Below are 27,349 nucleotides of genomic sequence, written 5' to 3'. Positions count from 1 at the left end.
TGGACTAAAAATACATGTCTATATGACAAGGGCCGCACCATAAGCACAGGTGCGTAAACAGCTTGTGTGTCCGTGGGTGGCGGGGGGGGGGGGGGGGGAGGCACTTGATGTAACAAGTAAGCAGTAATCCAAAGTGAACAGGAGTGGTAATATTAATACATGACAATAACTTTTAAGTCAAATTTTATTATGAGACAGTGAAGGACATTGTATGTACTTTTTGATGATGGAGGGAATAACTTTAAAAGAGAATAAAGAAATCGAAGACCTGCATAATATTAACCGTATGGACTTAACAGACATACAGCACACCATTCAACAGTAGCACAGTACACACTCTACTTCATTGCATATGTGTTTGGTAGAGGCATTTTCAGACACAAAGTTTCGGCAACTTTAAAAAGACTGAAACCATATAAAGTATCTAATCTGACCATAATTGAATGAAGCTTCAAGTCAATAACAAAAATAAGGAAAGCTAAATAAATTTATGCCAACTTAAACACGAATAACACCATTGGGTCATCAACGAAATTAAAAAAAATGCTTAGACTCTTAAAAATGTAGTCAAAGAATTAAAAATAATTAAATTTTATTAATTCTTTTTTTAAATCATTTTATTGGGGGCTCGTACAACTCATCACAATCCATTGGGTCAAGCACATTTGAACACATGTTGCCATCATCATTCTCAAAACATTTGCTTTCTACTTGAGCCCTTGGTATGGGCTACTCATTTTTTCCCCTCTCTCCCAATCTTAATTCTTGATCCTAGTACACATCATTTTAGTGACCTATGTGACAAACTGGGAGGGACATTTAATGTGCTTTACTGTAGACCCAATATCATGGTTTAATTGCAGAAAGAACTTTGAGATTGGGCTGTGAGTTGGCAATAGGGTGATATTACCACTTTATTCACAGACTATATTTGTTGAAAGAATGTGTAACAGACAGGTGATGGGTATTAAACAGAGTCATTTGGCAGACATTTTCTAAAATAAATTGCCTGTCACTTCAAATGAACAACTGGCAGTGTTCATTGCCATGAAAAAATGTGTCTGTGCAGAAATTAGGGTTATGGAGAACACTTTCTTGCCACTAGCTTCTCTTCAGTTGAGTTAGATAGTGACATTTATATGTGAACTTTTTGAATAATAGCATGTGCCAACATTTAGAAGTTATGCAGAATGCATTACTTGGTGAACCAACATCTTCCAAAGTGTTGTTACTAAAAATCCATTATATGTGAAAAACCAGGGAGTTGATTTTAATGTAAAAGTATATTTAAAAAAGTACTGATGAGACTATAATTTGTCGAGATTGAGTGTTATAGCAAAGAAGTTACCTGGAATTATATCAAAATCTTCTCCTTTACTCAAAAATATTCCCCGAAGTCATCTTAAAGTTAGTTTGCCTATGGATGCATAAGCAAAAGTGGTGAAGAAAGCTGATGGTGCCTGGCTATCAAAAGAAATAGCGTCTGGGGCTTAAAGGCTTGAAAGTAAACAAACGGTCATCTAGCTCAGAAGCAACAACACCCACATGGAGGAAGCACACTAGCCTGCTTGATAATGTGAGGTGCCCAAGGGATCAGGTATCAGGCATCAAAGACCCAGAACAAAAAATCTGTGAAAGGGAGGGAGGGTGGAGTGGAGACCCAAAGCCCATTTGTAGACCATTGGACATCCCCTTACAAAAGGGTCACAAGGAAGAGATGAGTCAGTCAGGGTGCAGTATAGCATGAATAAAACATACAACTTTCCTCTAGTTCTTTAATGCTTCCTCCCCTTCACTAATATGACCTCAATTCTACTTACAAATCTGGCTAGACCAGAGCATGTGCACTGGTACAGATAAGAGCTGGAAACACAGTGAATCCAGGTCAGATAAACCTCTCAGGACCAATCATAAGAGTCGTGACACCAGGAGGGTAAGGGGAATTTGGGGGGAGAAAAAGAGAACCAATCACAATGATTGATATATAACCCCCTCTTGGGGACAAACAACAGAAAAGTGTGTGGTACAGGGAGACAGTGGTTGGTGTAAGACATGAAAATTTTTTTTTTATAAATTATCAGGGGTTCATACGGGAGTGAGGGTAGGAGAAAGGGGGAAAATGAGCTGATACCAAGGGCTCAAGTAGAAAGAAAATGTTTTGAAAATGATGATGACAACATATGTACAAGTGGGCTTGAAACAGTGGACGTATGTATGGGTTACAATAAGAGCTGTATGAGCCCCCAATAAAATGATTACAAAAAGAAAAGTTAGCCTGCGTGCCTGAGCATTATGCTATTTTAACACCAGTCTATGTGGGATCAAATTTATAATACATATTTGAAAGATTAGATAGAGACCTTATGGGGTGTTTGTTATCGAGAAAGGGCGCAAATGGTTGTACAACTGAAAGAATGTAACCAGTCTCGCTAAATTGTACATGTAGAAACTTTTTTCTATGTATCTGCTTAACAGAATAAAATTAGAAAAATCTTCCCTTTTCAAAAAAAGAACAACGCTGCCCGCTGTTATTTTGTGATTGGTTGCATTTATTACTCAAGAGTGTTGGAATTTGTTAAGCTGACAATTAAAAAGAATAAAGTATATCATCATAAATCAAGTAAACTAGCTATAATACTTGAGCAACTACCATAGCTACTAAGTATTAAATGACAATTACTGTAATCATGACATGCACCACTTGATGACAACAAATTAATTTTATAGCACAAATCTATCTCGCCTGTGTACTTTCAGCAGAGCAAATGGAGAAGTGACACCAAGAAGTTTGATATGACCTATCACATTCTGAGTAGTGCTTCCTTTGAGATGTTAGCAGACTCCACATCACCTGACAACACAGTTCTAGCTCTAGAATCTATAGAAACACTTGCCTTTGTTCAACATGGCTCTACTAGCATACAAAGGAGAACCACAATCCTCCCAGCCTGTGCTAACCTCGACCATACACAACTGGAAATTCTACCCCTGTCAGGTGAAACAGAAGTGTGTGTGTGTGTGTGTGTGTGCTTATTGTGAGGTACTATTGAGTCCATTCTGACTCCTAGAGGCCTAAGGGTATCACCAGGCTTTTCTTCATAGTCTACCTTAGACTGGAAGCTCACTGAAATTTGTCCAACAAATTTGACCCTTCTGATACTTGAAAGGCAAGGTATAATTACCAGCATCACAAAACATGCAAGTTACTACAGTACAACAAATTGACAAACAGTAGTAGAATAGCTTTAGTATATTATTATTATTACTACTACTATTATTATGATATACCATTGAGTCGGTTCTGACCCATAGTGACCCTATGGATAAGAGAACAAAGCACTGCATGGTCCTGCGGCATCCTCCAAATTGTTCCTATGCTAGATCCCGTTGTAGAATAGACCTTAGAGCTGTCATATTAATCTCCAAAAAAGAGAACCTAGCTGGGCTCTATGCACAATGGACAGCGTACTGGACTCCTAACTCTTCCCAACAAGTGATTCAAAAAAAGAGAACCTATATTTCAAAGGTGATGCAGTTGAGACCAGTAGGAAAGGAAGGAAAACAACATATTTTAGCTCTAACATATATGAGGCATGTCATAATTCATGTTATAAGGTTGCTGGTATAATGTATATAAAGCGCTTTAATAGTGTGCAAGCCATTCTATAAGGTGCCCTGGTGATGCGGTGGTTAATGTGCTTGTCTCCTAACCAAAAGGTCTTTGCTGCCTCACTGCAAAGGAGATAGCTGTGGCAGCCTGCTTCTATAAGGAGTCACAACCTTAGACACGCAATGACGCAGTTTTACTCTATTCTATAGAATCGCCATAAGCTGGAATTCACTTGATGGCAATAGCTTAGGTTTGGGTTTTATGTTATTCCATTAAAACAAATCTGTAACTGCCTCTCACATATGGAAATATATGTACAACTAGGCAGAACCATTGTTTTAACTTTAAAAAAAACTTTGTATTGTAAATTATGTGGGAGTTCATATTTCAGATCACCAAATTCTATATTCAACAACTTAAATGTCTTAGCAAACTCCCTAATAGCTTGCCCTGCCCTGCTCTCCTCAGCTTTTGCTTTCCCTTATTCCTCTTGTAGAATATTATGTTCTCCTTCACCCTAACTAATACCCATCTACTCTCTAGGACTGGCTAACTTTTTAAGAAAGAGATTGACAGGCCTTTCTTCCTAGTCTATAACATACCTGAAGACACCTGAACACCAATGCCTAATTTTGAATTCAAAACATTAAACTTTAGAATACATAATATAATGTGGGTGAAAGGTAACAATAGACCGTATAAGACATGAAATAACAACAATAATATATAATTGATGCAGGATTTACCAGAGTGGGAGGGTGGAAGAGGGAGGAGAAAAAGAGAAGCTGATACTAAGGGCTCAAGTAGAAAGAAAATGTGGAAATGTTGATGGCAACATGTTGCAACAAGTGTGCTTTATACAATTGAATGGTGGACTGTTACAAGATTTGTAAGACCCCCCAATGAGTTTAAATAAATAAATGCACGTTATTAAAAGAATACATAATGCAGAGAATTACATACCAGCAAAAAAAGTGTGCAGTATTCAATCCTACAGTCGCCCTAGTAGTATAATGGGTTATGCATTGGGTTACTAACCATAGGGTTGGTGGTTTGAAACCACCAGCCACTCCAAGGAGGAAAGATGAGACGTTCTACTGCCATAAAAAGTTAAAGACTCAGAACCAACAGGGGCAGTTCTATCTTGGCCAATAGGATTTCCATGAGTCAGAATGGATTTGATGACAGAGTTTGGTTTGGGTTTATTCAACCCTATAGCACATATCATTTAAGGCATTAAGTATTATATTTTTAAAGTACTCATTGCTGTTTTCTGGAGATTAGAAACCACACTTAAAATCACTCACTAAGGTGGCGCTTATCAAAGCTGCAGTTGCTTCCATAAAGCGGCTGTGGTCAAAAAAGAACCCAAAGTATAATTTTCCTTTATAGTCACTGCTCAATTTGCTGTAACCGATCTGCAACATTCCAGGAAAAGACATTTAAAAAACAAAAATCACTCACTAAGAACTATTATTAGAATAAGCATGAAAAATTTCAAATAATTATCTTGCTCAGATGTTACCTGTATTAGAGAACTAAGAAGTTTGATTCTGGGAAGAAAAATAATGAAATTGTTTGTATGCTTGAATAACTTCAAATTCATTGAGGTCTCAATCAAGAATTATTGCAGATAAAAAAAGAAATATTGTAGGGATGACAGAATTAGAAAAATCAGTATTTAATAACCATTCCCTGTGCAATACTATATGGAGACAAGGATTATAAATAGATGCTAAATTCATTGAAAGGTTGTTGAAGGCAGGATGGTGATGGAGACTCAATGTATTACCCCAAAATCGACTCAATAATTATAAAATGAAAAATGAATTTTAATAGTGGAGAGGTCTAGCCGCCACCTTCTTAACCTAGTGCTTGATCTGAACATTTCCAATAGTGAGACGGCCTGGGCCCAAGTGCCTGCTGATGTAATACATTAGGAGGGTCTCAACATAATCTCTGTGCTATTCTTATTGAAAATGTTTGGTAAATAGCTATTCAAAAAGAAACAAACGAGCTATTCAGCCATCTGCAGGGAAGCAAATAAACCCACGTGGAGGAAGCACACTAGTCTGTGTGACCATGAAGTGTCCATGGGATCAGCTAGCAAGTATCAAAAGATCAAAAACAAGCAGTTAATATCGATGTGAAAAAGGGGGGATTGGATTGGACACCCAAAGCTCATCTGTAGACAAGTGAACACCCCCACCCCAACCACCACAGAAAGGTCACAAGGAAGGGACAACTCAACCAGGGTGCAGTACAGCACCCAAGGAACACACATCAGTCCTCTAGTTCCTTAGTGCTTCCTCCCCCCACTACCATGACCCAGTTCAACCTTACAAGTCTGGCTAGACCAGAGTATACACACTGGTACACACATAAGAGCTTTCCATACATGGAATTCAGGACAGAGAAAACCCTCAGGAACAGAAGTGAAAGTAGCAATATCATGAGGGTAAGTAGATGGTGGGGGCAGCGGGAAAGGGGGCAAAAGGGGGAGCCCATCACAAGGTTGGATATAAAGTCCACCCTCCAGGGGGACGAATAACATATGTGGGTGATGGGAGACAACTGGACAGTGTAAGACAAGAAATAACAACAATAAAATATAATTGATGGAGAATTCACAAGGGTGGGAGGGTCAGGGAGGTAGGGGGCAAAAGAGGAAGGAGCTCATACCAAGGGTTCAAGTAGAAAGAAAATGTTTTGTAAATGTTGATGGCAACATATGTACAAGTGTGTTTAATAAAACTGAATGTTGGATTGTTATAAGATTTGTAAGAGTCCCCCAATAAAATGATTAATAATAATAATAAAGAGCTATTCAAAAAGAAACCATCTACAAACCCATAATATAGAATGTTCTTCTGAAATATGCAGAGTTATGAAGATTAGAGAGGGGAGGTCAGAGGATCATTGTAGGCTAGGGAACTCGCATTGATTGGATCGCGTTTTCAAAAACCTATTACAGAACTAGGTTCTTAAATAAAATCTCGTGATCAGGACAAACCCAGTGGCCGGTCTGTGCAGCCATGCCTTCCTGAGGCTGATCCAGAAGCGGTATGTACACACCCATCCCTCAGAGCAGCTCCCCGTTCCCAGCCTCCCTACAGAATCCCGGCCTGCACATCTGGTGAGTGGGGAAGTGGAAGCCGATGCCGTCGCCCCTGAAACCAAGGCGTCTTCTTAGGAGACTCCTACCTGGTCCTGCACAGTGGCCTGCAAGAGCTCTCACCTGCACCTGTGGATAGGCCAGGAGTCATCTCGGGATGAGCAGGGTCCTGCACGGTGCTAGCAGTGCACCTGCACACCCTGCTTGGGAAGCCGCCGTGCAGCACCGGGAAGTGCAGGGCGAGCCTTATCTCCTCACGCGCTACTTCCCACGCGGGGGGGGGGGGGGGGGGGGGCTCACCCACCAAGAAGATGGCTTGGGGTCCGAATTTCACAAGACCTCCCCCAGGGCCGCCCCAGCTGCCATCAAGAAACTGTCCCCAGGTAAAGAGGAAGAAGATCCATGCCACGGAGAGGGCGCTGAGCTGGGGCAGTTTCAACACTGGGGACAGTTTCAACCTGGACCTGGTGCCGTGGCAAGTCCAATATGCTGGAGCGCAACAAGGCGTGGGACAGCGAGCGGCAGGGCAAGGCCCACACGAGATTGTCACTGATGGGACTGAGCCCCAGGAGATGATGCAGGCCCTGGGCCCCAACCCCCCACTGAAGGAGGGCACCTCCCTGAGGAAGATTGGAAGTACGCTCAGGTCGCGGCTCTGTATGAGGTCTCGGACGCCATGGGCAGATGAACCTGACCGAGGTGGCCGACTTGAGTCCCTTCCCCCAGGAGCTGCTCCTCACTGACGACTGTTTTGTGCCCAACAACGGGCTCTGCACCAAGATCTACACCTGGAAGGGGCGAAAGGGAGGGGTGGAGGGTTTCATCTCTGCATGCAGTACGTGGCTAACACTCAGATGGAGATTCTGCCTCAGGGCCTAGAGAGCCCCACCTTCAAGCAATTCAAGGACTGGAAATGAGGCCTGAGGCTCTCCTGCCGCCTGTGTCCCCTCTGAGGCTTGGTCTGTGCAGTTGCTTGCCCCCTGTGGATGGTCAATAAAGGAAGCAAACACTTAAAAAAACAAAAGAAAAAACTAGTGATCAGTCATCTGAGGTACAACTATTGGTTTTGCTGTCCAGAAGAAAAGTGATGAAAATCAAAGTACACCTGAAAACCATTAGCTCAGTGGACTAACTGTTCACAGGAACATCAATCTCTACAACCCTGAGACCAGAGGAACTGGATGGTGCCCAGCTATACCACTACCAACTATTCCAAATAGGAACATGTTAGAAGATCCTGAAAAGAGTGGGATAAAAAAAGTAAGATGTAACTCGCTCATGAAAGAGACCAGGTTTTCTGGTTTGGTAGAGATTGGTGGAACCAATTCAGCTCAGTGGCTCAATATTCTAGTGTGACATATTCACTCCTTAGAATCAACAGCCATTTGAGGTCAATGAGCAACATTTGCCCCACAACAAAGTTCAGAAGGGTTAGGAGAGGTAGGAAACACAGGGAGGAAAAGCGGTCAGTGACTCTGCATTAGGGGATTACAATGAATGAGAAAAAAACTGTATGAATTGTTGATGCAAAACTGATTATCTGCTTTGTAAGCCTTCATCCAATTCACAATAAAAAGCTTTTCAAAAAGCTATAAAGTACATTTTTAAACAACTTCCAAACTTGAGTATAGACAGTGTATTGCATGACATTCTTGTTAGTACCATGTTTCTAGGTGTGGTAACAGGTTTTACAAAAGAATGTTTTTGTATTAGAGACACAGGGTAAAGTATTTGGGACAGAGAGTTAACAATGTCTACAAATAGCTTTTGGATAGCTTAATAAGAAAGGCAGGTGTAGGTGTGTGTGTTTAGGTATGTATGTGTATGATAAGAGATATGTGGACTCTGGAAAAGGCAAACAAGAGATAATGTTAAAGGTATGCAGGTATACATTGTACTGTTCAATTTTTTTCGTTTGAAAAATTTCAAACTAAGAGTTTAATTCTTCCTTTAATTAAAAAGAGTATACGTTTTTAAAAGGGAAGAGTACATCTTTGAGTATACATCATTAAAAATATATTTTTAATGTATTTTTCTACCTTTTAAAATAAAGTTGAATCAAAGAATGTATTGATATCCTTAAGCTTGATGATTCACCAACATCATAATATGAGTAAGATTTATTTTCACTGAGGCTTCTTTGTTGTATCACCAAACAAAGAAGGAATCTGTACTTCCCAGGTGATTCATTTAGCATTTTAAAATTATTTTCCATTATTACTACTGTATTCTGTATCTCCATTTGAAACTCTCCAAAAAGTAAAATGTTAATGCTAATGTTCAATATTTTCATTACAAATTATTATAACCCAAATGATAGCATAGTTACCAAAATAGGAGGAATATACAATATATTAGAGTGAATTGATCACCAATATAAGCTAAATAAACTTCAATTGGAGTAAATTTTTAAAAAGTCACATTTGGGTTCAATAATTTTGTTAAAAGACAGTCTTAGTGCAGCACTTTTTTTAACCCACCTGCCTCTCCAGTGCAGCAGATTTAAGAGCCAATTGTTTTATTTTGTTTTTAAAAGACTCTGTATTTCCTTACTGTTGTGAATTAAATGTCGTAATATGGCTCCTTTAAGCAAAGTGGAGGGGCAGTGAAAAAGAGGAAGGTGCTCAAGGAGATGGTTTGCCATTGTGGCTTATCCATAAGAACAATTACATGAGGGAACAGGACAGAGCACTGTTGCGTGCTGTTGTACACAGGGCTGTTAGGAGTCAGAACCAATTCAATGGCACCTAACAACAACCTAACTCTAACTCCCACCAAATGACTGAGTGGGACTATGCATACAGGGGACGTGTAGCACTATTAGAAGGGACTGGTCAGTTATTATTACAACCCCTCTGGCGACAAGCAGGAGCCATTTTTGAGGCAGTTAGAGGGGTAAGAAACCCAGAGGACCTTGGAAGATCACATCCATGATCTCTCTCGGAGGTGGCAGAAGTCGCTGAGATCGGATATGGCGACAGTCGAGGGGGTCTTATGGAAGAAGGAATTCACGGGGCCCCTTCTCTTCAACTGCACTGAGTGGCAGGTGGGCTGACTTCCTGGTCCATAGAAGCAAAGGCCAAGGAACATGGCTGAGAGACTAAGAACCAGAGAGAGACTTGGCTACCAAGTAGCTGGGTAGCCAATGACTGTATTCTTACTGTTTGCTTATCCTGACTGGTAATCTAATAACTTCCCTAATAAACCCTCTTAATTGTAAGAATTGTATTTGTGTTCTGTGTGGCCATTGCAATGAATTATCGAGCCCAGCAGAAATGTGTGGAAGCAATGGTTGGTGTCAGAATCGATAAAGAAGGATGGACCATGGAGGCTCGTCTAACTCCTGTCTTGTGGCAATAGGGAAGCCAGAAGAGGTCAGATGTGTCCACCTCCGTTGCTGTTCACTGCACTGAGGAACAATATACTTTTATCAGAGAGCTTTCGTGAACTACTGAAGAACAAACAGAACAAAGAAGATGATAACAGAGAATGATAAAGCAGCAATGGAAGAAATGACAAAACAAACTACGACTATTCCATAAAGGCATGTTCTTTGTGCAGTGACTGAGTGCTTGGTTCTTAGCCAAGAGATCCACAATCTAAGCTAACATGACTGCTTCATGTCAGCTGTAAGCCTCTGTAACAATTACAGCCAATAAAACCCCATGGGAAAGTTCTGTGCTGTCCTGTATTGTAGCTATGGTCAGAATTGAGGGTTTGGTTTTTTGGGGGGGTTAATTGTGCAATAAAAGACAAATGGTAACAATTAAAATCATTGCCCATAAGTAAACTAGCATCAAAATAACTAGAATCACAAAAAAGTCAACATCTAGAAGATTTGGATTTCAATGATCAGAAAAATGAAACAGGACGCATGCTTCACATCATACCAAAAAAAAAAAGAAAAAAGATTAAGAACCTAAATGTACAAATGAAAATCATATATGATTCTTAGTCAAAAAAGAAAAAGCCATCTTCTTAGGCCTAGTTTTCAGCAATAGATTACCTAAAATAACAAAACCAAAACAACAAAAGACAAATCGGACCTCAAAAAATTTAAAACTTTTGTTCATTAAACTAAACAAAAAGTGGAAAAACATGCTACCAAATGAGAGAATATATTCAAACCCTTATATATTCAATAAAAACCTAATAACCAAAATAAACCAATATAAAACTTCAACAGGAGAAAAAACTCAAACATAAAATGGGCAAAGGGCCTTTTTACAAAGATGGCGCCAAAGACAAAGATGGAAGCTCCTGTCCCTCCCAAAATGGAAGCCAAAGCGAAGGATTTAAAAGTCAAGAAGGCCGTGTTGAAAGACGTCCACAGCCACACACACACATACACACACCAAGAAGATCCACTAATCACCCAGCTTCTAGCGGCCCAAGACCCTGACATTAAGAAGGCAGCCCAAATACCCTCCGAAGAGCGCCCCCAGGAGGAATAAGCTGACCATTCTGCCATCAAGTTCCCCTTGACCAAAGTCTGCCATGAAGAAGATGGAAGATAACAACACACTTGTGTTCATGGTGGATGTCAAAGTCAACAAGCACCAGATCAAACAGGCTGTGAAACTCTGTGACATTGATATAGCCACGGTCAACACCTTTATCAGGTCTGAAGGTGAGAAGAAGGCATATGTTTAACTGGCTCCTGACAATGACGCTTTAGATGGTCCCAACAAAATCGGAATCATCTAAACTGAGACCAGATGGTTAATGCTAAATATAACCTTTTCAATTAAAAAAAAAAAAGGGCAAAGGATTTGAATTCACCTTTCATCAAAGAGAGTACTCAAATGGTCCCCAAACATGAAAAGATGCACACATAATTAAACATCAGAGATGCATATCAAACCACAATGATATCCCACCCACTCCCACTAGAATGACTACAATTAAAAAAAGAACGAAGATAGCCAATGTTGCCAATATGTGGGAAAACTGGAACCCTTACCCAATACTGGAGGGAACCTTGGTGGAGTAGTGGGGTACAAGGTGTGCTGCCAGCCACGGGGCAGCAATTCACAACCACCAGCTGCTCCGAGGGAGGAATATGAAGCTTTCTACTTCCATAAAGATTTACATCAAGAACTCATAGGGGGTAGTTCTACTCTGCCTCATAGGGTTGCTATGAGTCAGAACAGACTTGATGGCAGTGAATTAAAAAAAAAAATCCATTGGTGGTATGAATGCAAAAGTCATATAACCCTTGTAGCATGGGGGCTCCTCAAAAACCTAAATATAGAGAGAAACCCCGAGGACCTTGGGAGAAGAGCACAGTGAAGATCTCTGTCTGAGGTGGTAGAGGCGGCTGAGCCCAGGTGCGGCACAGACAGTGCACAGAGACCCAGAGGAGGAGCACAGAAACTGTGGCATACCTTCTACCTAGCTGGCCTGAGACAATGGAACTGTGGGGCAGAGTAACTAGCTTCCTAGTTCAGGGAGGCAGAGGACAAGGGACCATGTGGCTGAGAGGCTGAGAACTGGAGAGACTTGGCTGTGTCATTGCTATTTGCTGACCCTGTCTTATGATAACATATGAACTTCCCTAAAAAAAACCCTTATATATAAAAAAAGAAAATCTAAAAATAGATTACCATATGAGATGTTTACACCAATCTTCTTTGCAGTATGATTCACAATAGCCAAAAGGTGAGTCAGCTAAATGCTCATTAACAAATCAATGGCTAAACATAATATAACATATATATGAATATGCAAAAACGGTGTGTATATATTACAAAATTTTACATACACATATGAATACTACTCAACCAGCAGGAGAAAGGAAGTCCTGATACATGCTACTATGTAGAGTTGGATGACATCATGAAATAAGTCAATCACAAAAGGATAACTCTTGCATGTTCTCACTTAAGTAAAAAAGACAAGAAAACATAGAGAGAACAAAGTTTATTAATAGTTATATCAAAGGTGGGAGGGGAAAGAAAAAAAGGGTTACAAGTAGTATACCTGTAAAAAGTTGTACTGACATAAGCTGTCACAGATATATTTTTAATAAGGACAAAAAAGAGAGAAAGAAAGAAACAGCAGCCAGTTGGTTGAGAAGCTACGGTAAATTGTCTACAACCAAAATTCTCCTGGGAAGTGATTTCTTGGTTTGGAGATTTAGAATCATAGTTTCCTGTGACATCCCAGTTAACTGGCATAATCACATGTTAAGTGCCTCTGTTCTATCTTCTAGTTCAAAGTCTAATACACAGTGTCTGGAATTCCAAAAATAGCCCTCTAAGACACAACTGGTCTCTATTTGCCTGGAGAAACAGAGGAAGGAAAGTCAAAGAAATGAGATGCGTGGCCATAACAAGATGTACCTGCTTCGCATTACTGAACATTTAGATAAAAGACTAAAAGGAAGATTAATACAGAAGAGAATCCCAAATTCTCAAGGACTCAATACTTCTTAAAGTCACGAAGGTTGGATGAATATCTGAAACATCTCCTAAAGTAATCTTTAAATCTTAAACCAAAAATGTCCTCTTAAGTCTTCTTTAAAGCCAAAGTTTTCCTTAACTACTACAGTACATCTGTCTTGAGCCTCAAGAACTATTTATATGGGATCCAAGCAATAACAGTAACTCAAAAGATTAGATATGAACCTTGGGGTAGAGTGAATTTATGTTTATGGTGTAGGAATGACTCAGAAAGCGAGGTTGAGAATATAAAAACAACTTTAAAAACTTACTAAATGAGACATGTAGAAACTGTTAAACTGGTGTATGTTTTGCTATGTATATTCTCAACACCACCACAGCAACATATAAATTTTTCTTTTTAAAAAGCTGGCACATCATTCCTTATATGCTTAAAAAGTCTGTCTTTTATTTGTACACTTGGCATAGGACTACTTTAGACAGGTTTACTTCTGGCATCAGGACTGGAAGAAGGCTCCTTAACCTGCAATATGCAATGACAGAATCTTGCTCGAAGAAAGCCATGAGGATTTCATAAAGATCAAATACACTTTCAGTATGGATTACACCTCAATGTAAAGAAAACGTAAATCCTCACAACTGCACACCAATGAACAACATCATGCTAAACAAGGGAAGACTGAAGTTGTCAAGGATGTCATTTTACTTGGATTCACAACCAATGCTCATGAAGGCAGTGGTTAATAATAGTCAAATTACATTATTACATAGGGCAAAAATCTCTTTAAAGTGTTGAAGAGCAAAGATCTCACTTTGAGGACTAAGGTGTGTGAGTGGCATGGTATTTTTCAATTGCCTAGTTTACATGCATGTCAAAGGTGGGCTATGAATACGGAACACTACAGATGAATTGATGCATTTGAATTATAATGTTGGTCTAGAATACTAAAAGTACTATGGACTGCCTGAAGAACAAACAAATCTGTCTCCAAAGTCACACTCAGACTTCTCATATACTTTGGATATGTGATTACGAGGGTCCAGTACCTAGAAAAGGACATTATGCTTGGTAAAATGAAGAGTGGGAGAAGAGAGGAAGAGCTTCATGGAAATGGGTTGACAAAGTAGCTGCAACAATGGGCTGAAAGGTAATTGTGAGAATGGCCAAGGATCAGCAGTTTCTTCTGTTGCGCTTGGGTCACTATGATTCGGAACCTATTCGACGGCACCCAAGGATTTGATGTCAAAGTATCTAAAATGTATCAATTAGGTAGTTTGGTAGTACATATCCAAACCCTTGTTTTCAAAACTTTATGAAATCTATAAAGTGCTCCTAAAGGCCAACGAACGATCCTTGAACTGACTATATATATATATATATAAAGTGACCACCTGTCAAAGGCCAAATGGAGAAAGCACACTGGCATCCTGTTCATTCCTATCATAGCTACCCCACAGGGGAGGGCGTAACTACCCGGGTGGGTTTCAGCCATTAAATCTTTCCAGGCGCATAAAGCCTCCTCGTTCTCCCGCAGAGCGGCTGGTGAGTCACTGGTGAGCACCATTACGTCGCCAGACGCGTCAAATAGAAGGCTGCTGTTGTTAGGTGCTGGGAGTCCGTTCCCAACACATCGCGACCGTAGGTACCACAGAACAAAACCCTTGCCCATCCTGCAGCTGGGCTTCTCTAACGCCTTTACGCGGACCGTGGGCTCCCAGCGCGCGCCAAGCGCTGCCGGACGCCCACTGCTGCAGTGGGAGGGCACCTCCCGGAATCCCAGACCCGCAGCGAGCTCTGGAAGCCCCGGCGCCCTTGGCACAGTGAAAGTCCGGCCCGGGGCGGCTGACGCCCGGAAGGAAAGGAGCGGATCTCAACAGCGAGGGGAGTGTGACGGGCCTGCCATCCGCATCCGCTCACCTGCTTCCGGGTGTGTGGTCGCCTAACAGCGGCTCCCGCTCAGCCTCAGTGCCCAGATTCGCCATAGTTACAGCTCCTCCGGCAGGGCTCCGCGCGGCCAACTCTCGCGACACCTGCTCCGACCGTGGGCAGCTAGACGCCGTCCAACAAGGCGGGGAGTGCGCCTGCGCGTCAGGCACCCCGAAGTGGGCGGGGCGCCGGGGTCAGAGGCTGGGTCACGCGGAGACCCGGCGGCCGCGCGGGGAGGGGCTGGGGGCGGGCCTGCGTCTCCGCCCGGGCCCCCAGGTCCCAGCCTCCCTTCCTCCTCCGTTGGACCTGACCGCGCGTCCGAAAAAGCCGGGGCGGGCCTGGGGCGTGTCTCCACGGGCGCCCTTCCCCGGGCCCGTCCGCCTCTCTTGGCTTCGTCTCCGCGGCTTCTCCGCCTCCGTTTCTGGAGAGGTTGCGGCGGCAGCTGGTGGCCTCGGAGGGAATTCGGGTGCCGAGCGCCGTGGGAGCGACCGCGCTGCGAGGCTCCAGCGGCTCCGCAGCAGGCGCCTGGCGTGCGGACAGTGTGTAAGTGGCCGTCCCAGGCCTGGTTTCCCGCGCTTCTTCGCTTGCCTACGTGCCGGGAGGCAGGTACGGCTGGGAACGGGACGAACCTGGGGTCGCCGGGGTCCGGGAGCGCGGGGCGAAGCTGGAGGCGTGGGGCAAAGTCCGAGCCTGGGTTTGTTTTGGAGATTTGAGGTGAGGCGTGTGTAACAGTTGTTCCACTCTCTTGAGGGTGGAGGTGGCCGGCGCTGCCACCCTCTTACTTGGCTAACGACAAAGGCACCTTACTAGTGGCAGCTTGTTGACCCAGGACTGAAGACGGCGTCTGGCGACCCTACCCTGCTGGATCCCCCACTTTACAGACAACACACAGACACACACCTTGTAAGCTCGGATCTCAGCCTAGCAAGATGCTTCTCAGCAGAACCGGCGGTATAAAATCTGGAAATGACCTGCTTAGTAGGGACCAGCACCTCCCATTAAGGAAGATGGCATTAGAAAAGATGGTTTTTCTCATCTCAGTTCTATCCCTTTTTCCTGATCTTTCATTATTAACTTCTTACCCCTACAACAAGTAGGCTTTAGCTGTTGGTGGCAGTAGTCATTATATTGCATAATTATAATTCCATCACAGCTGTCCTATGAGATAGATAAAGCAGACTCATTACCGTTTCACAGAGAGCTTAGGTCCAGCTTAGTTCGTAATGTACCCAGAGTCACTTTGTGTGAAAATGACAGTTGGGATTCAAATTCAGTTCTTTTTCGATGACTTTATCAGCACTTGCTACTCGGTGCCTGGCTCTACTAGGTGTATGTTGTGTGTGGCATAATATGCCATCACCCTTGATCTTTGTCTCCTTTGTGACCTCCTTGTATTTATCAGGCACATTTCACTGGTACACAGCTAAACTTTGGAATATTTTGGTTTGTTTTGATCTGAGAATTATCTTCTGATCCAGACCAGAGATTTTGTACTTGGATTCACTTTTGTGAATTCACCTATAACAACTTATTGAATGACTTCATCTCATCCTTACAGCAATCCTTTGAGATGGAAATTGTCTCAAATTTACAAGATTATTGAAGTGCGGGGAGATTACATATCTTGCCTTTGGTCACACAAATAACTAGCAACAGAGCCGAAATCCAATAAACACAGGCCCTTGACTTATTCCCAGGCTCTCTGGGAAAAGAATGGGCTGGAATGATGACTGTTTCCCCAGATGTCTGAAAACACCAAAATAGGTCTTTCTGTTTTTATATAAATGAATAATATGCTATAATGAATCTGACCAGGCATTATCTCCCTTCTTTGGTTAAGGCTTACTCAAGGTCACAGAGCTAGTGGAGAGGTCCAGGTCTTCTGACACTGCTATTTTCCACTGCTCCAAGTGATGACTTCAGACCACAGGCACACAGGGAATGAGTGTATGTTAAACTGGTGAGGTATAAACAAGCCCTGTGTATTATATCAATAGAAAAGGAAAAAATGCATATCTTAGAAATACATACACAAAAGCAACATTTTTTTAAATGATGGTTTTAAAGCCCATGGGGAAAAGGAGCTAAGTTTGAAGAGTCTTGAGTGTTTTACACAGAATATGAGACAACTCACCTGTTGAACACACTGAGATGACATCTCAGAATAGACATCCACATGACAAGACTAAGTGAATTCTTATTTTCCTACTTCAGTGTAAAGTAAACTAAAGTTGTTGACCTGGGTTGGTGGATTTTGAATATATATTCAGCAGCATTTGCCCTAGCCAATATATTCATTGACCTGCAATTCTATTATTAGTTGCCCTCAAGTGGGGTTATACGGTCTTCATTGCTATCACCTCCCCTTTCCCCCTCTCAACCCCCACCCTGTCCTCCATATCCTCAGGGAAGCATTACTCCATTGCTGTTTCTGAAGGATCATCCATCCTAGCATTCCTGCATAGAATCATCTTAATTGTCCAAATGAACATATGTAGGTCTAACAGTATTAAGGAGGGGAAACATAAGCCTTAATATAAGGGGTGAAAATGTTAAAGCACCAAAGGATAGGTGTGTGATTCATCATACCGCAATGCACCTTGAATTGAAATGCCTATTCCTATTAACACCTTGTGGTCCCACAGGCTCCTGTGCTTCTTCCATGTGTAGCTGAAGTCTCTTAATTCCCACCAAATGACCTTTCCCTGAATGGGTCTGGGAAGAGGTAGGGGTGGTGGGGGATGCTGATAGGATTCATCTGTGAGTAAGTGGCATCCTGCAGTGTATAAAATGACCTCTCTGAAAGCAAAGGAGGAGAGAGAAGGAGGGATCTCATTACAATCTAGAGCCAGGAGTAGAGTTCATCTTCTGGACCTGAGATCCCTGCACAGTAAACCTGGATACAGTCGACAGCTATGCCATCAGATTCATGACAGCAGAACCAGGAGCTAGAACAATGATAGACTTAACCTATGGAGCAGTTTGAATCCTTGTGTGCTAGAGGCTGGCTTGCTGAGTGGGGTCCCACTGGGCACTTAATTGGGGAAGTTGGACTTGTTGAGCCATGGTAGTGGGCTGAGTGCTTTTGAGCTGAGGCTTAGTAGAGGGGTGCCTTGGGGCATTTAATTCAGGGAACAGGCTTTCCTGACCCACAGCGCTTGAGCTTAATGTCTTTGGGTTAAGGCTTATAGCAGGATGTATGCCCCTGTGGGCATTTAGTCCTTACTGCCATCAAGTCAGTGCCAACTCACAATGACTCTATAGGGCAGGAAAGAACTGACCTGTGAGTTTTTGACACTGTAACTGTTTCTGGGAGTTGATAGCTCCATCTTTCTCCCTAAGAGTGACCAGTGGTTTGAAACTTCAGGCCTAGCAGTTGGCAGCTCAATGGGTAACCACTATGCTACCAGGACTCCTTTGGGCATTTATTAGCAGACATGAAACTTTGTGACTAGTCCTGATAAACAACTGCCTTGGGCATTTCTCACTGGTATTACAACTTGTTGTCATCCTTAACCCTTTAATCATAAATTTTGTTTGTGAGTTCTCTGTAGTCATTGCAATGTATATTAGAACATAAAGATAAGTTATAGAACATTAATTCAGTAACTAAGGTATCTCAATTCTTTTTCAGCTACTTAAACTTGTACGGAGAAGTGATTTAAAATTTATTAGACTAATAATTCAGTTTGCTTTTTTATACTTGATCATAGCCTAAAGGCCCCAGAAACAATTCCGTTTGATTTTTTTTTATAGGGTATCTTTCTTGTACATGGGGAAATTTTTTTCTTTCCATTTTTCATTTATCCCTTTAACATTAATACAAGATATATGGGGTCTTTGGGTAGTGCAAATGATTACATGCTTAGCTAATAACCAAAAGATTGGTGGTTCATATCTATTAAGCAGCATCTTGGAGAAAGACCTGGTTATCTACATCAAAAAATCATTCTATTCTGGACACAGGGATTTACCTTAAGTTAGAATTGACTTGATGGCAACTGTTTTTGTTTTTAATATGAAGGTGCAGATGAGAGGGGGCAGGGAGAGATTAGGTGAATTGTTTAAATTCTTAGGTACCAGAGTTATAGGAAATAAAAGTACTGGATGATGTAATACACACTTGTGCCACTTAAGCAATAGAGCTCATTTCTAGGAATGATTTGGCACTGTCGTAGAATTTCTGTATCTGCTTCACTTTGCTTTTCCATTTCACATTGCTTTATAAAACTATATGCAACAGTCATGTCAGTTTGGCTTGATCCATGCTTCAAAAGTGGGCCCTGTTTATGCAGAATCTCATTGGTGCTGGTCCAGATTGATATTTGGCATGGGCCCAGGTTACACCTCTTTGAAGGAAGCTTGAGTTATTTCTAACAACATTGTCTTCACCCTTGGTTTAGATACATTTCTGTCTTTGGTTGCTCCAAATACTCTGAATTCAGTTATCCCTGCGTAGAAAGTCAGGTCTAGAAGGTCTTGGAAACACCTAGCTCTTCTGTTCTTGGACTGCAATGATGTCAAATAAAACTATGTAACCCCAAACTTGCAGAGGTCAAAGGCAGCAGATTTATAAATAAGCTACATGTGATTTTGATTTGCTTTCTCGCCCTCATTGGTCAGTGATTTATTAGCTGGTAAATAAGGTACGGAGTATGAAACTCGAGTTATTTGGAAAGCCTTTTCAGTGTAGGATTGAAAATTAGGAATGATTATAAAATTTGGCACAAAATATATAATAAATATGCAGTACAAAATATTTGGGAAACTCCATGTTTTCAGATACTTTTCGACTTCCCTGGCAACTTTCTATTTCTGGATGTGTTATCTTCCTTTAGCATTGTCCACTACTGACCTAGAGGAATTTTCATTTAGAAACTTAAACTGTTTCCAGTACTTTAGTGCTTTTCTTCTGTCTGTGAAATGTGCGTGATTTTTTTTTTTTGTTTTTTAAGTAACAAGGAATCTGCCTATTGCTGTTGATATGATAGATATTACAAAATGCTCTGATTTTCACCTGGCATTGCTTTTTAACAAATATACAAAGCAGGGCTTCAAAAAATGCATGGATAAGAAATGAAAAGATCATAGAACTTTTTTCCTCATGAGCTTTTTGAAACCCCTTCATATAAAAATGTATCACCGCCATATATTTAAACAATTCTAGGACTATAAGTCAAAATAATTAAATCATCATTCACTCAGAATTCTATTTATGCTATAGAAACACCAAGCATAGGACTGCATATCTAAACTAAATATATTTAAAGAGTTGGCCTTAGATTTAGAATGTGTAACAGTAATTTAGAATTTTGGTAATTAGGTAAAAGATTAAACTGACATCTATCCTTTAAGAAAACACTGGTCAAGAAATTTTTACATTTCTGTGTCTGGTTCCATTATGATTCTGTATATACTTAATTTTAATAAGTGCACAGACTAGGAGCCCTAGTGGTACACTGGGTTATGTGTTAAGCTGCTAATAACAAGGTCAGTAGTTTGAGACCACTAGCTACTCCACAGGAGAAAGATAAGGATTTACAAGCAGGCATTTTTTTACTTAAAATAAGATATGTGCAATGTGCATAGGAATTTGTTCATAGCTTTTCTTAAAACTATAGCTCGACCCTCCAATGGCTCTGAGGGACAGTGAATTGGCCCCCTATGTAAAAAGTATGAAAACCCTGATTTATAGCCTCAGGAACCCACAGAGGCAGTTCTCTGTCCCATAGGACCACTATGATTGAAGTCAACTTGATGGCAGTGAGTTTGGTTTTATTTTTTTAAGGAGACCTACTGGTATAGTGGTTAAGTGCTTGGCTGTTAACCAAAAGCCTGGTAATTTCACATCAACATACACTATCAGAGTGATAAGCTAACCTTACTGGAAACTTAAGTCAAGGAGTAGGGGGGCATGTATGTCTTGGAGAAGGCCATTATATTTCTATTGGTAGGTAAATAGGAAGAAGAAACCTCCCAGTGAGGAGAAATACACTTAATATTTATAGAGAACCCATGGGGAGTGTGATAGGTAGGTTAATTCTGCCAACCTGGCCAATAACATGTGGGATTAATCAGGTCACAGTTTGGAAGGCAAAGAGATAAATGACTCAGAAGCCCCACCCCTCTCTCACTTGCTCTCTGGTAGTGGGACAATCTAGTGGATGCTTTAGCTAATTCTCTGCCTCAGCTTGTGAGCTACACTACCTGTAGGACAGCCAAACCTTGGATTGTGTTCCTTGAGCTTGAAGTTCCTTCGAGACCTGCTTTGCCACACTGCTGATATGTACATTACTTGAGGCTGGTGAATCCTATCATCTTGCATTGCTTGAATTTGATATCTCATCGGGTCTGTTTCGCTAAGCTCCTAAGCTGCTGACTATTGGTGACCCACCCTGCTATTTGCTGCTTATGGGCGGACTTGCTTGCATTGCCAAGGGAAGACTCAGCTGTCTGCTTCCTTCACCTTGGACCCAGTAGCCCATGTGAGTTGAAGGACTTCCAGTATATTAACTGTTCCACAGAAGTAAGTTGAACTGAGTCCTCAGTACTGCTTTGTGGACTAATTAGCTGTCATATTCCTTCATGCTGTATAAATCCATATATATATATATACAGCATATAATATATATATATGTAATCATAAATGTCCTGGTTTTGTTTGTCTAGAGAACCTTGCATAACACAGGGAGTATAAGCATGGTTCCTAATATGTTTATGTTAATAATTGGTTATTTTTAACCTTGTTTCTATATAGTACTTGGTGACACAGGCTTTTTGCTATCAGCTAATGAGACTTTAGATTCTGTTCTTTCAAGATACACAGCATCCTTCATAGGCCACACTAGAGGGCTTGATGTGGAAATCCCAGTAAACAAACTGTGCTTTACTTAAACTTACTTGTAACTCTTGGACTTAAAAGCTGAGAATCCCTAGTGTGAGACAAAGCAGATCAGATGGCTGTTATCCTAAGGTTATAGAGTTGGCAGCTGTTGAACTTTGGTTCTTATCTGTTGCCTTGAGAATGCCCAAAGAATGGTAGCCCAGGACTCCTGTTTATGCTTTCTATTTTGGTGCCCTTGTTTTATTATGATGTATTAATCCAGTAGGAATGGTTCTGATGTGAATAAATACTATTGAAAATGTTACCCTATCATCAACCCTCACTTTTGATATAAATAGTGTCCAGTCACTTAAGATTTTAATCTGTATAAGTCAACAGTTTCCTTTTCTCAACTGTTCTTGATTCTATACCATTGACTAAATTAATGACACTATCAATAGAACTGCCTATGCCCAAGGGGTGTGTGTCACTGATAATGTCTCTAATATGAAATGATATCTCTAAAATAAACTAGAGACTTTATATATGAATGGATTTGGGGCTCCCATTCCATTTGAGCCCTTATCTAAGAACAATTCGTTCTTATGCCATGACCCTGCTGGATGTTTGCCTTCATGAAGAAATAACTAAAGATACGGGTGCTATCGCATAGTGTGGTAAAGAAATCAGATGTGCCTGGATATCAGAAAGAATAACATATAGGATCTTAAAAGGTTTGTCTTCAAACAAGCAACCATCTAAGTGAGGTAACAACTAAGTCCATATGGAAAAAGCTCACTAGCCTGTGTGGTCCAAATGTTGTAAATAACAAAATCCAAATCTGAAGGAGGGAGCCATATCAGAGTTTAAATTGTGAACACCTGGCTTGCAGGAATCTGTGGATGACAGTGGAAGCCTAAAAACCATTTGCAGTCGACCCCAATTAAAGCCAAACTGACCCCCTCCCTAGAAGTATGTGCTGCAGAGAGCAACACTAAACCTACAGGTCGAGGAAGGGGCTGGCCTGCCAAGCCCACACAGAAGCAAACCAAGAAGGAAAAAGAGAGAGTGAGGTTCTAGACCCCATATCAGCACACCAAGTCCTAAGGACGATGTCCTTACCTGGTGTTGCAAAGACACAAGAGAGGACTGTAGGACTGACAATGGCTTGAGACATGATGACCCCTCACTGGAACATACCGCCACAAAGGGCAATACTGGGACACGACAGGAAGGGAATCCAGTCTGAACCCCCCCACAGCTGGGCGAACCAAGAAGGAAACATTACAGATCAGCAACAGGAGCAAAGCAAAGTCACAAAAATGCCCGAGGAGCCCCCAAGATAGACTTCATGCTAGAATGGGCAGTTCCTGGAACCCCCAGAACCAGTGGGGAGATAGTCATAAAGGTCAGCAGACAGACCTGGAATTATCTATGCTTATTATATATATATATATATATTCTTTTTTCCTCTTTTTATTCAATTTTTTGTTTTCTTTTTATATTATCTACATTATTGTTGGTTTGCCTACCTATCTAAGATAGGCATTGAGGAGAAAGCAATGGAACGGAAAGTTCTGGAGACACTTAGGGGGAGGAGGAGGCAGGGGATGGGACTGGTGAACAAACAATGCCCTATAAAAAGGAACAACTAGGGAATTAAACAAGGAGGAGGAAATGGAGATCCTGGGGGTGTTTGAGCAACAGAAATGTAGCCAAGAGAAATTACTAAGGCAGAAGAAAGGCGAGCATCCTGGTGGGACAGGAGGAAGGTAAAAAGAATCAGAGGCAAGATCTAGGAAGCAAAGCTATAGATAGAGGTATAAACACAGGTGTACACTTAAGTAATTCTATTAATTCATAAAAATAGAAGTATTGGGGTGACACACAAAGGTAGTGCAACAGGGCAGCAAGGGAAGCAAAGTAACCAATTCCCTGAGGAATCCTGAAAGTAGACTTCTGACACGGGGCACAGGATTTGGTAACACATCAGACTTGATTGGAAACCATACATAAGGCTCAGCAGACAGACCTGGAACTATTGGTTTTTTGTTTTGTTTTGTTTTTTTAATCCTATGTTTATATAAGATAAGCAGGATGAAAAATTCCGAGGAGAATACAACAGGACCAACGGTCGGGGGGGACATGGGAGAGGAGGGGAAAGAGGGCAGTGAGGGAACAACAAACTCAGGGATAAGGGAACAACAAGAGATCTAAAATTGATGGCAAGGAGGATGTATAACGCCTGGTGGGGTTTAATCAAGTGCAATGTATCCAAGAGGAATGACTGAGAGCCAAATGGAGGGTGAGCATGATAGTGGGATAAGAGGAAGGTGAAAGGAAATAGAGGAAATAAGTAGGAGTCAAAAGCTATTTATATAGTATAGCTATTTGTATATGTAATATATTAATTTATACTGAAAGGGATAGAAGTCAATGTACATATATTTATTCGTTAAACATTAAGATAGCAGATTTTGGCCCTCAACTCCAGGCCTGTCATACACCACAAGATCACTTTGTTTTGATACTCACCTTCCTGACACAATTGCTGAAGACAAAATGGGTGCATAAGCAAATGTGGTGAAGAAAGCTGATAGTGTCCAGATCTCAAAAGATAAAGCATCTGAGGTCTTAAAGGTTTGAAGTTAAACAGGCAGCCATTCAACAGGGAAGCAAATAAGCCCAAACGGAAGAAGCACACCAGCCTGTGTGATCGTGAGTTATTGACAGGATCAGGTACCAGAAGATCAAAAGCAAACAACTATATTAATACGAACAAGGAGGTTCAGAGTGGAGACCCAAAGCCCATCTTGATATCCCCTGGCAGAAGGGTTATTAGGAAGCGATGATTCAACCAAGATGCAGTATAGCACTAACGAAACACACATCATTTCTCTAGCTCCTGAATGCTTCCTCCCTCCCAGCATCAGAGCAAGACACAAACCATCACAGTACAACAGGCTGACACACAAATTCACGTACCATCCATCAAAGCTAGTGATGAGGAAACTGAAGAGTTCTACCAACGTTTTCGCTATGAGTGGGCATAACTTGATGGCAGGGGGTTTTTGAGAACAACATCTTCAATGTAAAAATGATCGGGCATGAATCAAGATGCATTGGTAATAATTGGCAGTTGGAAACAGGAATGAACAGTAGTTGGAAAATTTGGTCTTGGTTATAGAAACAAAACTGAAGTTTGCATGATAGAATTTTGGAAGAAAAACAGCTTGTTCATGATAAACACCGTTTTTCAGCAACACAAACATTGACTATACACATGTACTTCTTCAGGTAAAATACACAGAAATCAAATTAACTATCTCTTTGGAAAGAGAATATGGAGAAACTCAGGATTTTCAGCTAAAACCAAGCCAGGAACCAGACCATCACTTACAATACTTATATGTAAGTTCAAGTAAAGCTGAAGAAAATTAAAATGCCATTTATACTCGAGTATAAGCTGACCCGATATCAGCCAAGGCACCTAATTTTACCACAAAAAGTGCATGAAAAATATGCTGGAAAACTCGACTTATACATGAGTATATACAGTATGTACACAAGAGTCAAAATACAACCGTGAGTCTTATCACACCTGAATTTCAAGAACATTCCAAGAGTAGATTTGCTACATTGAACACTAATGGAAAAAAAAACCTGATCAGCTATGGGAGGACATCAATAGCATCATTCATGAAGAAAGCAAAAGATAAGCTTTTCATGAGAAACTAAACTCACGGTTTCCATAAACTAGAACTTTGTGCTAATCTTTCTTTTTTAACATAATGGAACTGAGGGAGAAGATAATAGCTGTTTGTTTTTCATTAAAATTATTACATATATCAGAACTGTCTGTTAGTCTAGGTAGACTAGAGAAACAAATCCAGGGAGACTCATGGGTATAGGAAAGAGCTTTATATACAAGAGCAGTTGACTATTGAGAAAACATCCCAGCCCAGTCCAGATCAAGTCCATAAGTCCAATATTAGCCCATATGTCCAACAGCAATCTATAAAGTCCTCTTGGGACTCAGGAAACACATGCAACGATGCCGAATGCAGAGCAGTAGCAGGCTAGTGGGTGGGAAAGTCTTGTGGTTCCAGTGGCGTTGTAAGCATCTCAGCACTGGCAGGGTCTCCACGTGGCTTCTCCAGCTCCCAGGGCTCTGGTTGCATCTGTGTAGGTCCATGTGGCTTCTCAGGGATGTCTCCCAGGGAGTGATCCTTGTCAGTAGAGAATCTCCAAGAGTTAGCAGAGAGAGAGTCTCTTGCCTCCAAGGAGGAACTACAGGAGTTCCCAGAATCCTCAGGAGAGGGCCACGCCCACACAGAGGCACCATTGGCTATATCCCGATTGACAGGACAGACTACCACCATACTCTCAAGCCTCAAATTGACACCAGATTGTGTAACTACCACACTGTCCTAAGAGACAACTTGATTAGTACTATTATAAGATTTGTTTTTATCCTGTTATATAGAGACATTAAACTTTAAAGTTATTTATATTTACTTGTTATAACATACTTGTCAAGGCAACAAATAATGTTTAGAAAGAAAAGATCAAAGTAGATGTCAGAAAAGACTCTAAAACTTGCTCTTAATTTTGGTGAGCAGCCAAACACATAACCACTACACCACCAGGGCTAAAACTTGCTCTTAATTGTAAAGTAACTGAGACATATAGAAGGGATAAAGATTTTCGAAGACAAACATTACAATGAAATGTACAAAAGCCTGTAATTAGAAACCCCAAAAGGAAGAACATGCTCAGCATATCTTAAATGGAAAGAACTGAAAAATTCAAGTCTTGAGTTGCAGTATTAAAAGATTCTGCAGGCAAAATATTGAATCATACAGGAAGCATAAAAAGCAGATGGGAAGGGAACAAACTATGTATCAAAAATAACAAGTTAACACTCCACCATATCAGAAGGTAGCATTTGAGTAAAAACAATGATACTGAAGGAAGAAGTTCAAGCAGCACTGATAGCATTAGCCAAAATCACATGACCTATCGGTCTTTAGACTGTTGAAACAAGGATGTGACTTTTCAGGACTAAGTGGCACGTGCCACAGCCATGGTATTTTCTATATGGTTGAATTAGTTTATTGTGCCAACCTGGCCAATAAATACATGTGGGGTTAATTTGAAGGGCAGAGGTATAAATGGCTCAATGAGCCTAGCATTTCTAGTTCTAGGGTCTCTTGCTTTCTGATGGTTGGACCAGGGTGCAGCTGCCTTAGCCAGTTCCCTGCTTCAGCTTGCAAGACTCACTAACTGTAAGACATCCCTGAGGAGAAACCACATGGACCTACCCTGCTATAGCCCTGGGTGCTGGAGCACGCGTGTGGAGGCCCCTACCAGCGCTAAGATGCTTACACATTCACTGACTTGGCTTGCCTCCTGCAGTCGACATCATTGTATCCTTTTTGTGATATGGGGAGGATTTTGTGGATTGGTG

General features: G+C 41.2%; 2 protein-coding genes, 1 non-coding gene and 1 pseudogene across 7 annotated transcripts in view; 3 read left to right on the top strand and 1 right to left on the bottom strand.

Moving 5' to 3' along the window:
* The window catches only part of MFSD8 (major facilitator superfamily domain containing 8), a 53,143-nt gene extending 37,936 nt beyond the window's left edge, over nucleotides 1–15,207 (bottom strand). For both annotated transcript variants that reach the window (XM_075543821.1, XM_075543823.1), the window contains exon 1: nucleotides 15,048–15,207. In XM_075543821.1, coding sequence (XP_075399936.1) covers nucleotides 15,048–15,112 — 65 coding nt within the window. In that variant the 5' untranslated portion in view covers nucleotides 15,113–15,207. The remainder of the gene's footprint in view (nucleotides 1–15,047) is intronic.
* LOC142444090 (small nucleolar RNA SNORA16B/SNORA16A family) lies at nucleotides 4,921–5,054 on the top strand. Its single transcript, XR_012783761.1, has one exon. It is a non-coding gene; the product is annotated as a small nucleolar RNA SNORA16B/SNORA16A family (small nucleolar RNA).
* Nucleotides 6,676–7,642, top strand: LOC142443466 (macrophage-capping protein pseudogene; annotated as a pseudogene).
* ABHD18 (abhydrolase domain containing 18) overlaps nucleotides 14,780–27,349 on the top strand; it is a 59,524-nt gene continuing 46,954 nt past the window's right edge. Inside the window, exon 1 of one of the 4 annotated variants that reach the window (XM_075543825.1) lies at nucleotides 14,780–15,599. The gene's annotated coding sequence lies outside the window, so the exon portion shown is untranslated. Of the gene's footprint in view, nucleotides 15,663–27,349 lie in introns of all 4 variants that reach the window. The other 3 variants (XM_075543824.1, XM_075543827.1, XM_075543826.1) reach the window with 3 other exon arrangements.

Source organism: Tenrec ecaudatus, chromosome 3 (assembly GCF_050624435.1).
Source record: "Tenrec ecaudatus isolate mTenEca1 chromosome 3, mTenEca1.hap1, whole genome shotgun sequence".
In the NCBI taxonomy this organism is placed as follows: Eukaryota; Metazoa; Chordata; class Mammalia; order Afrosoricida; family Tenrecidae; genus Tenrec; species Tenrec ecaudatus.
The sequence above is the reverse complement of the archived record's forward strand: the minus strand, read 5'-3'. Positions and strand labels throughout refer to the sequence as shown.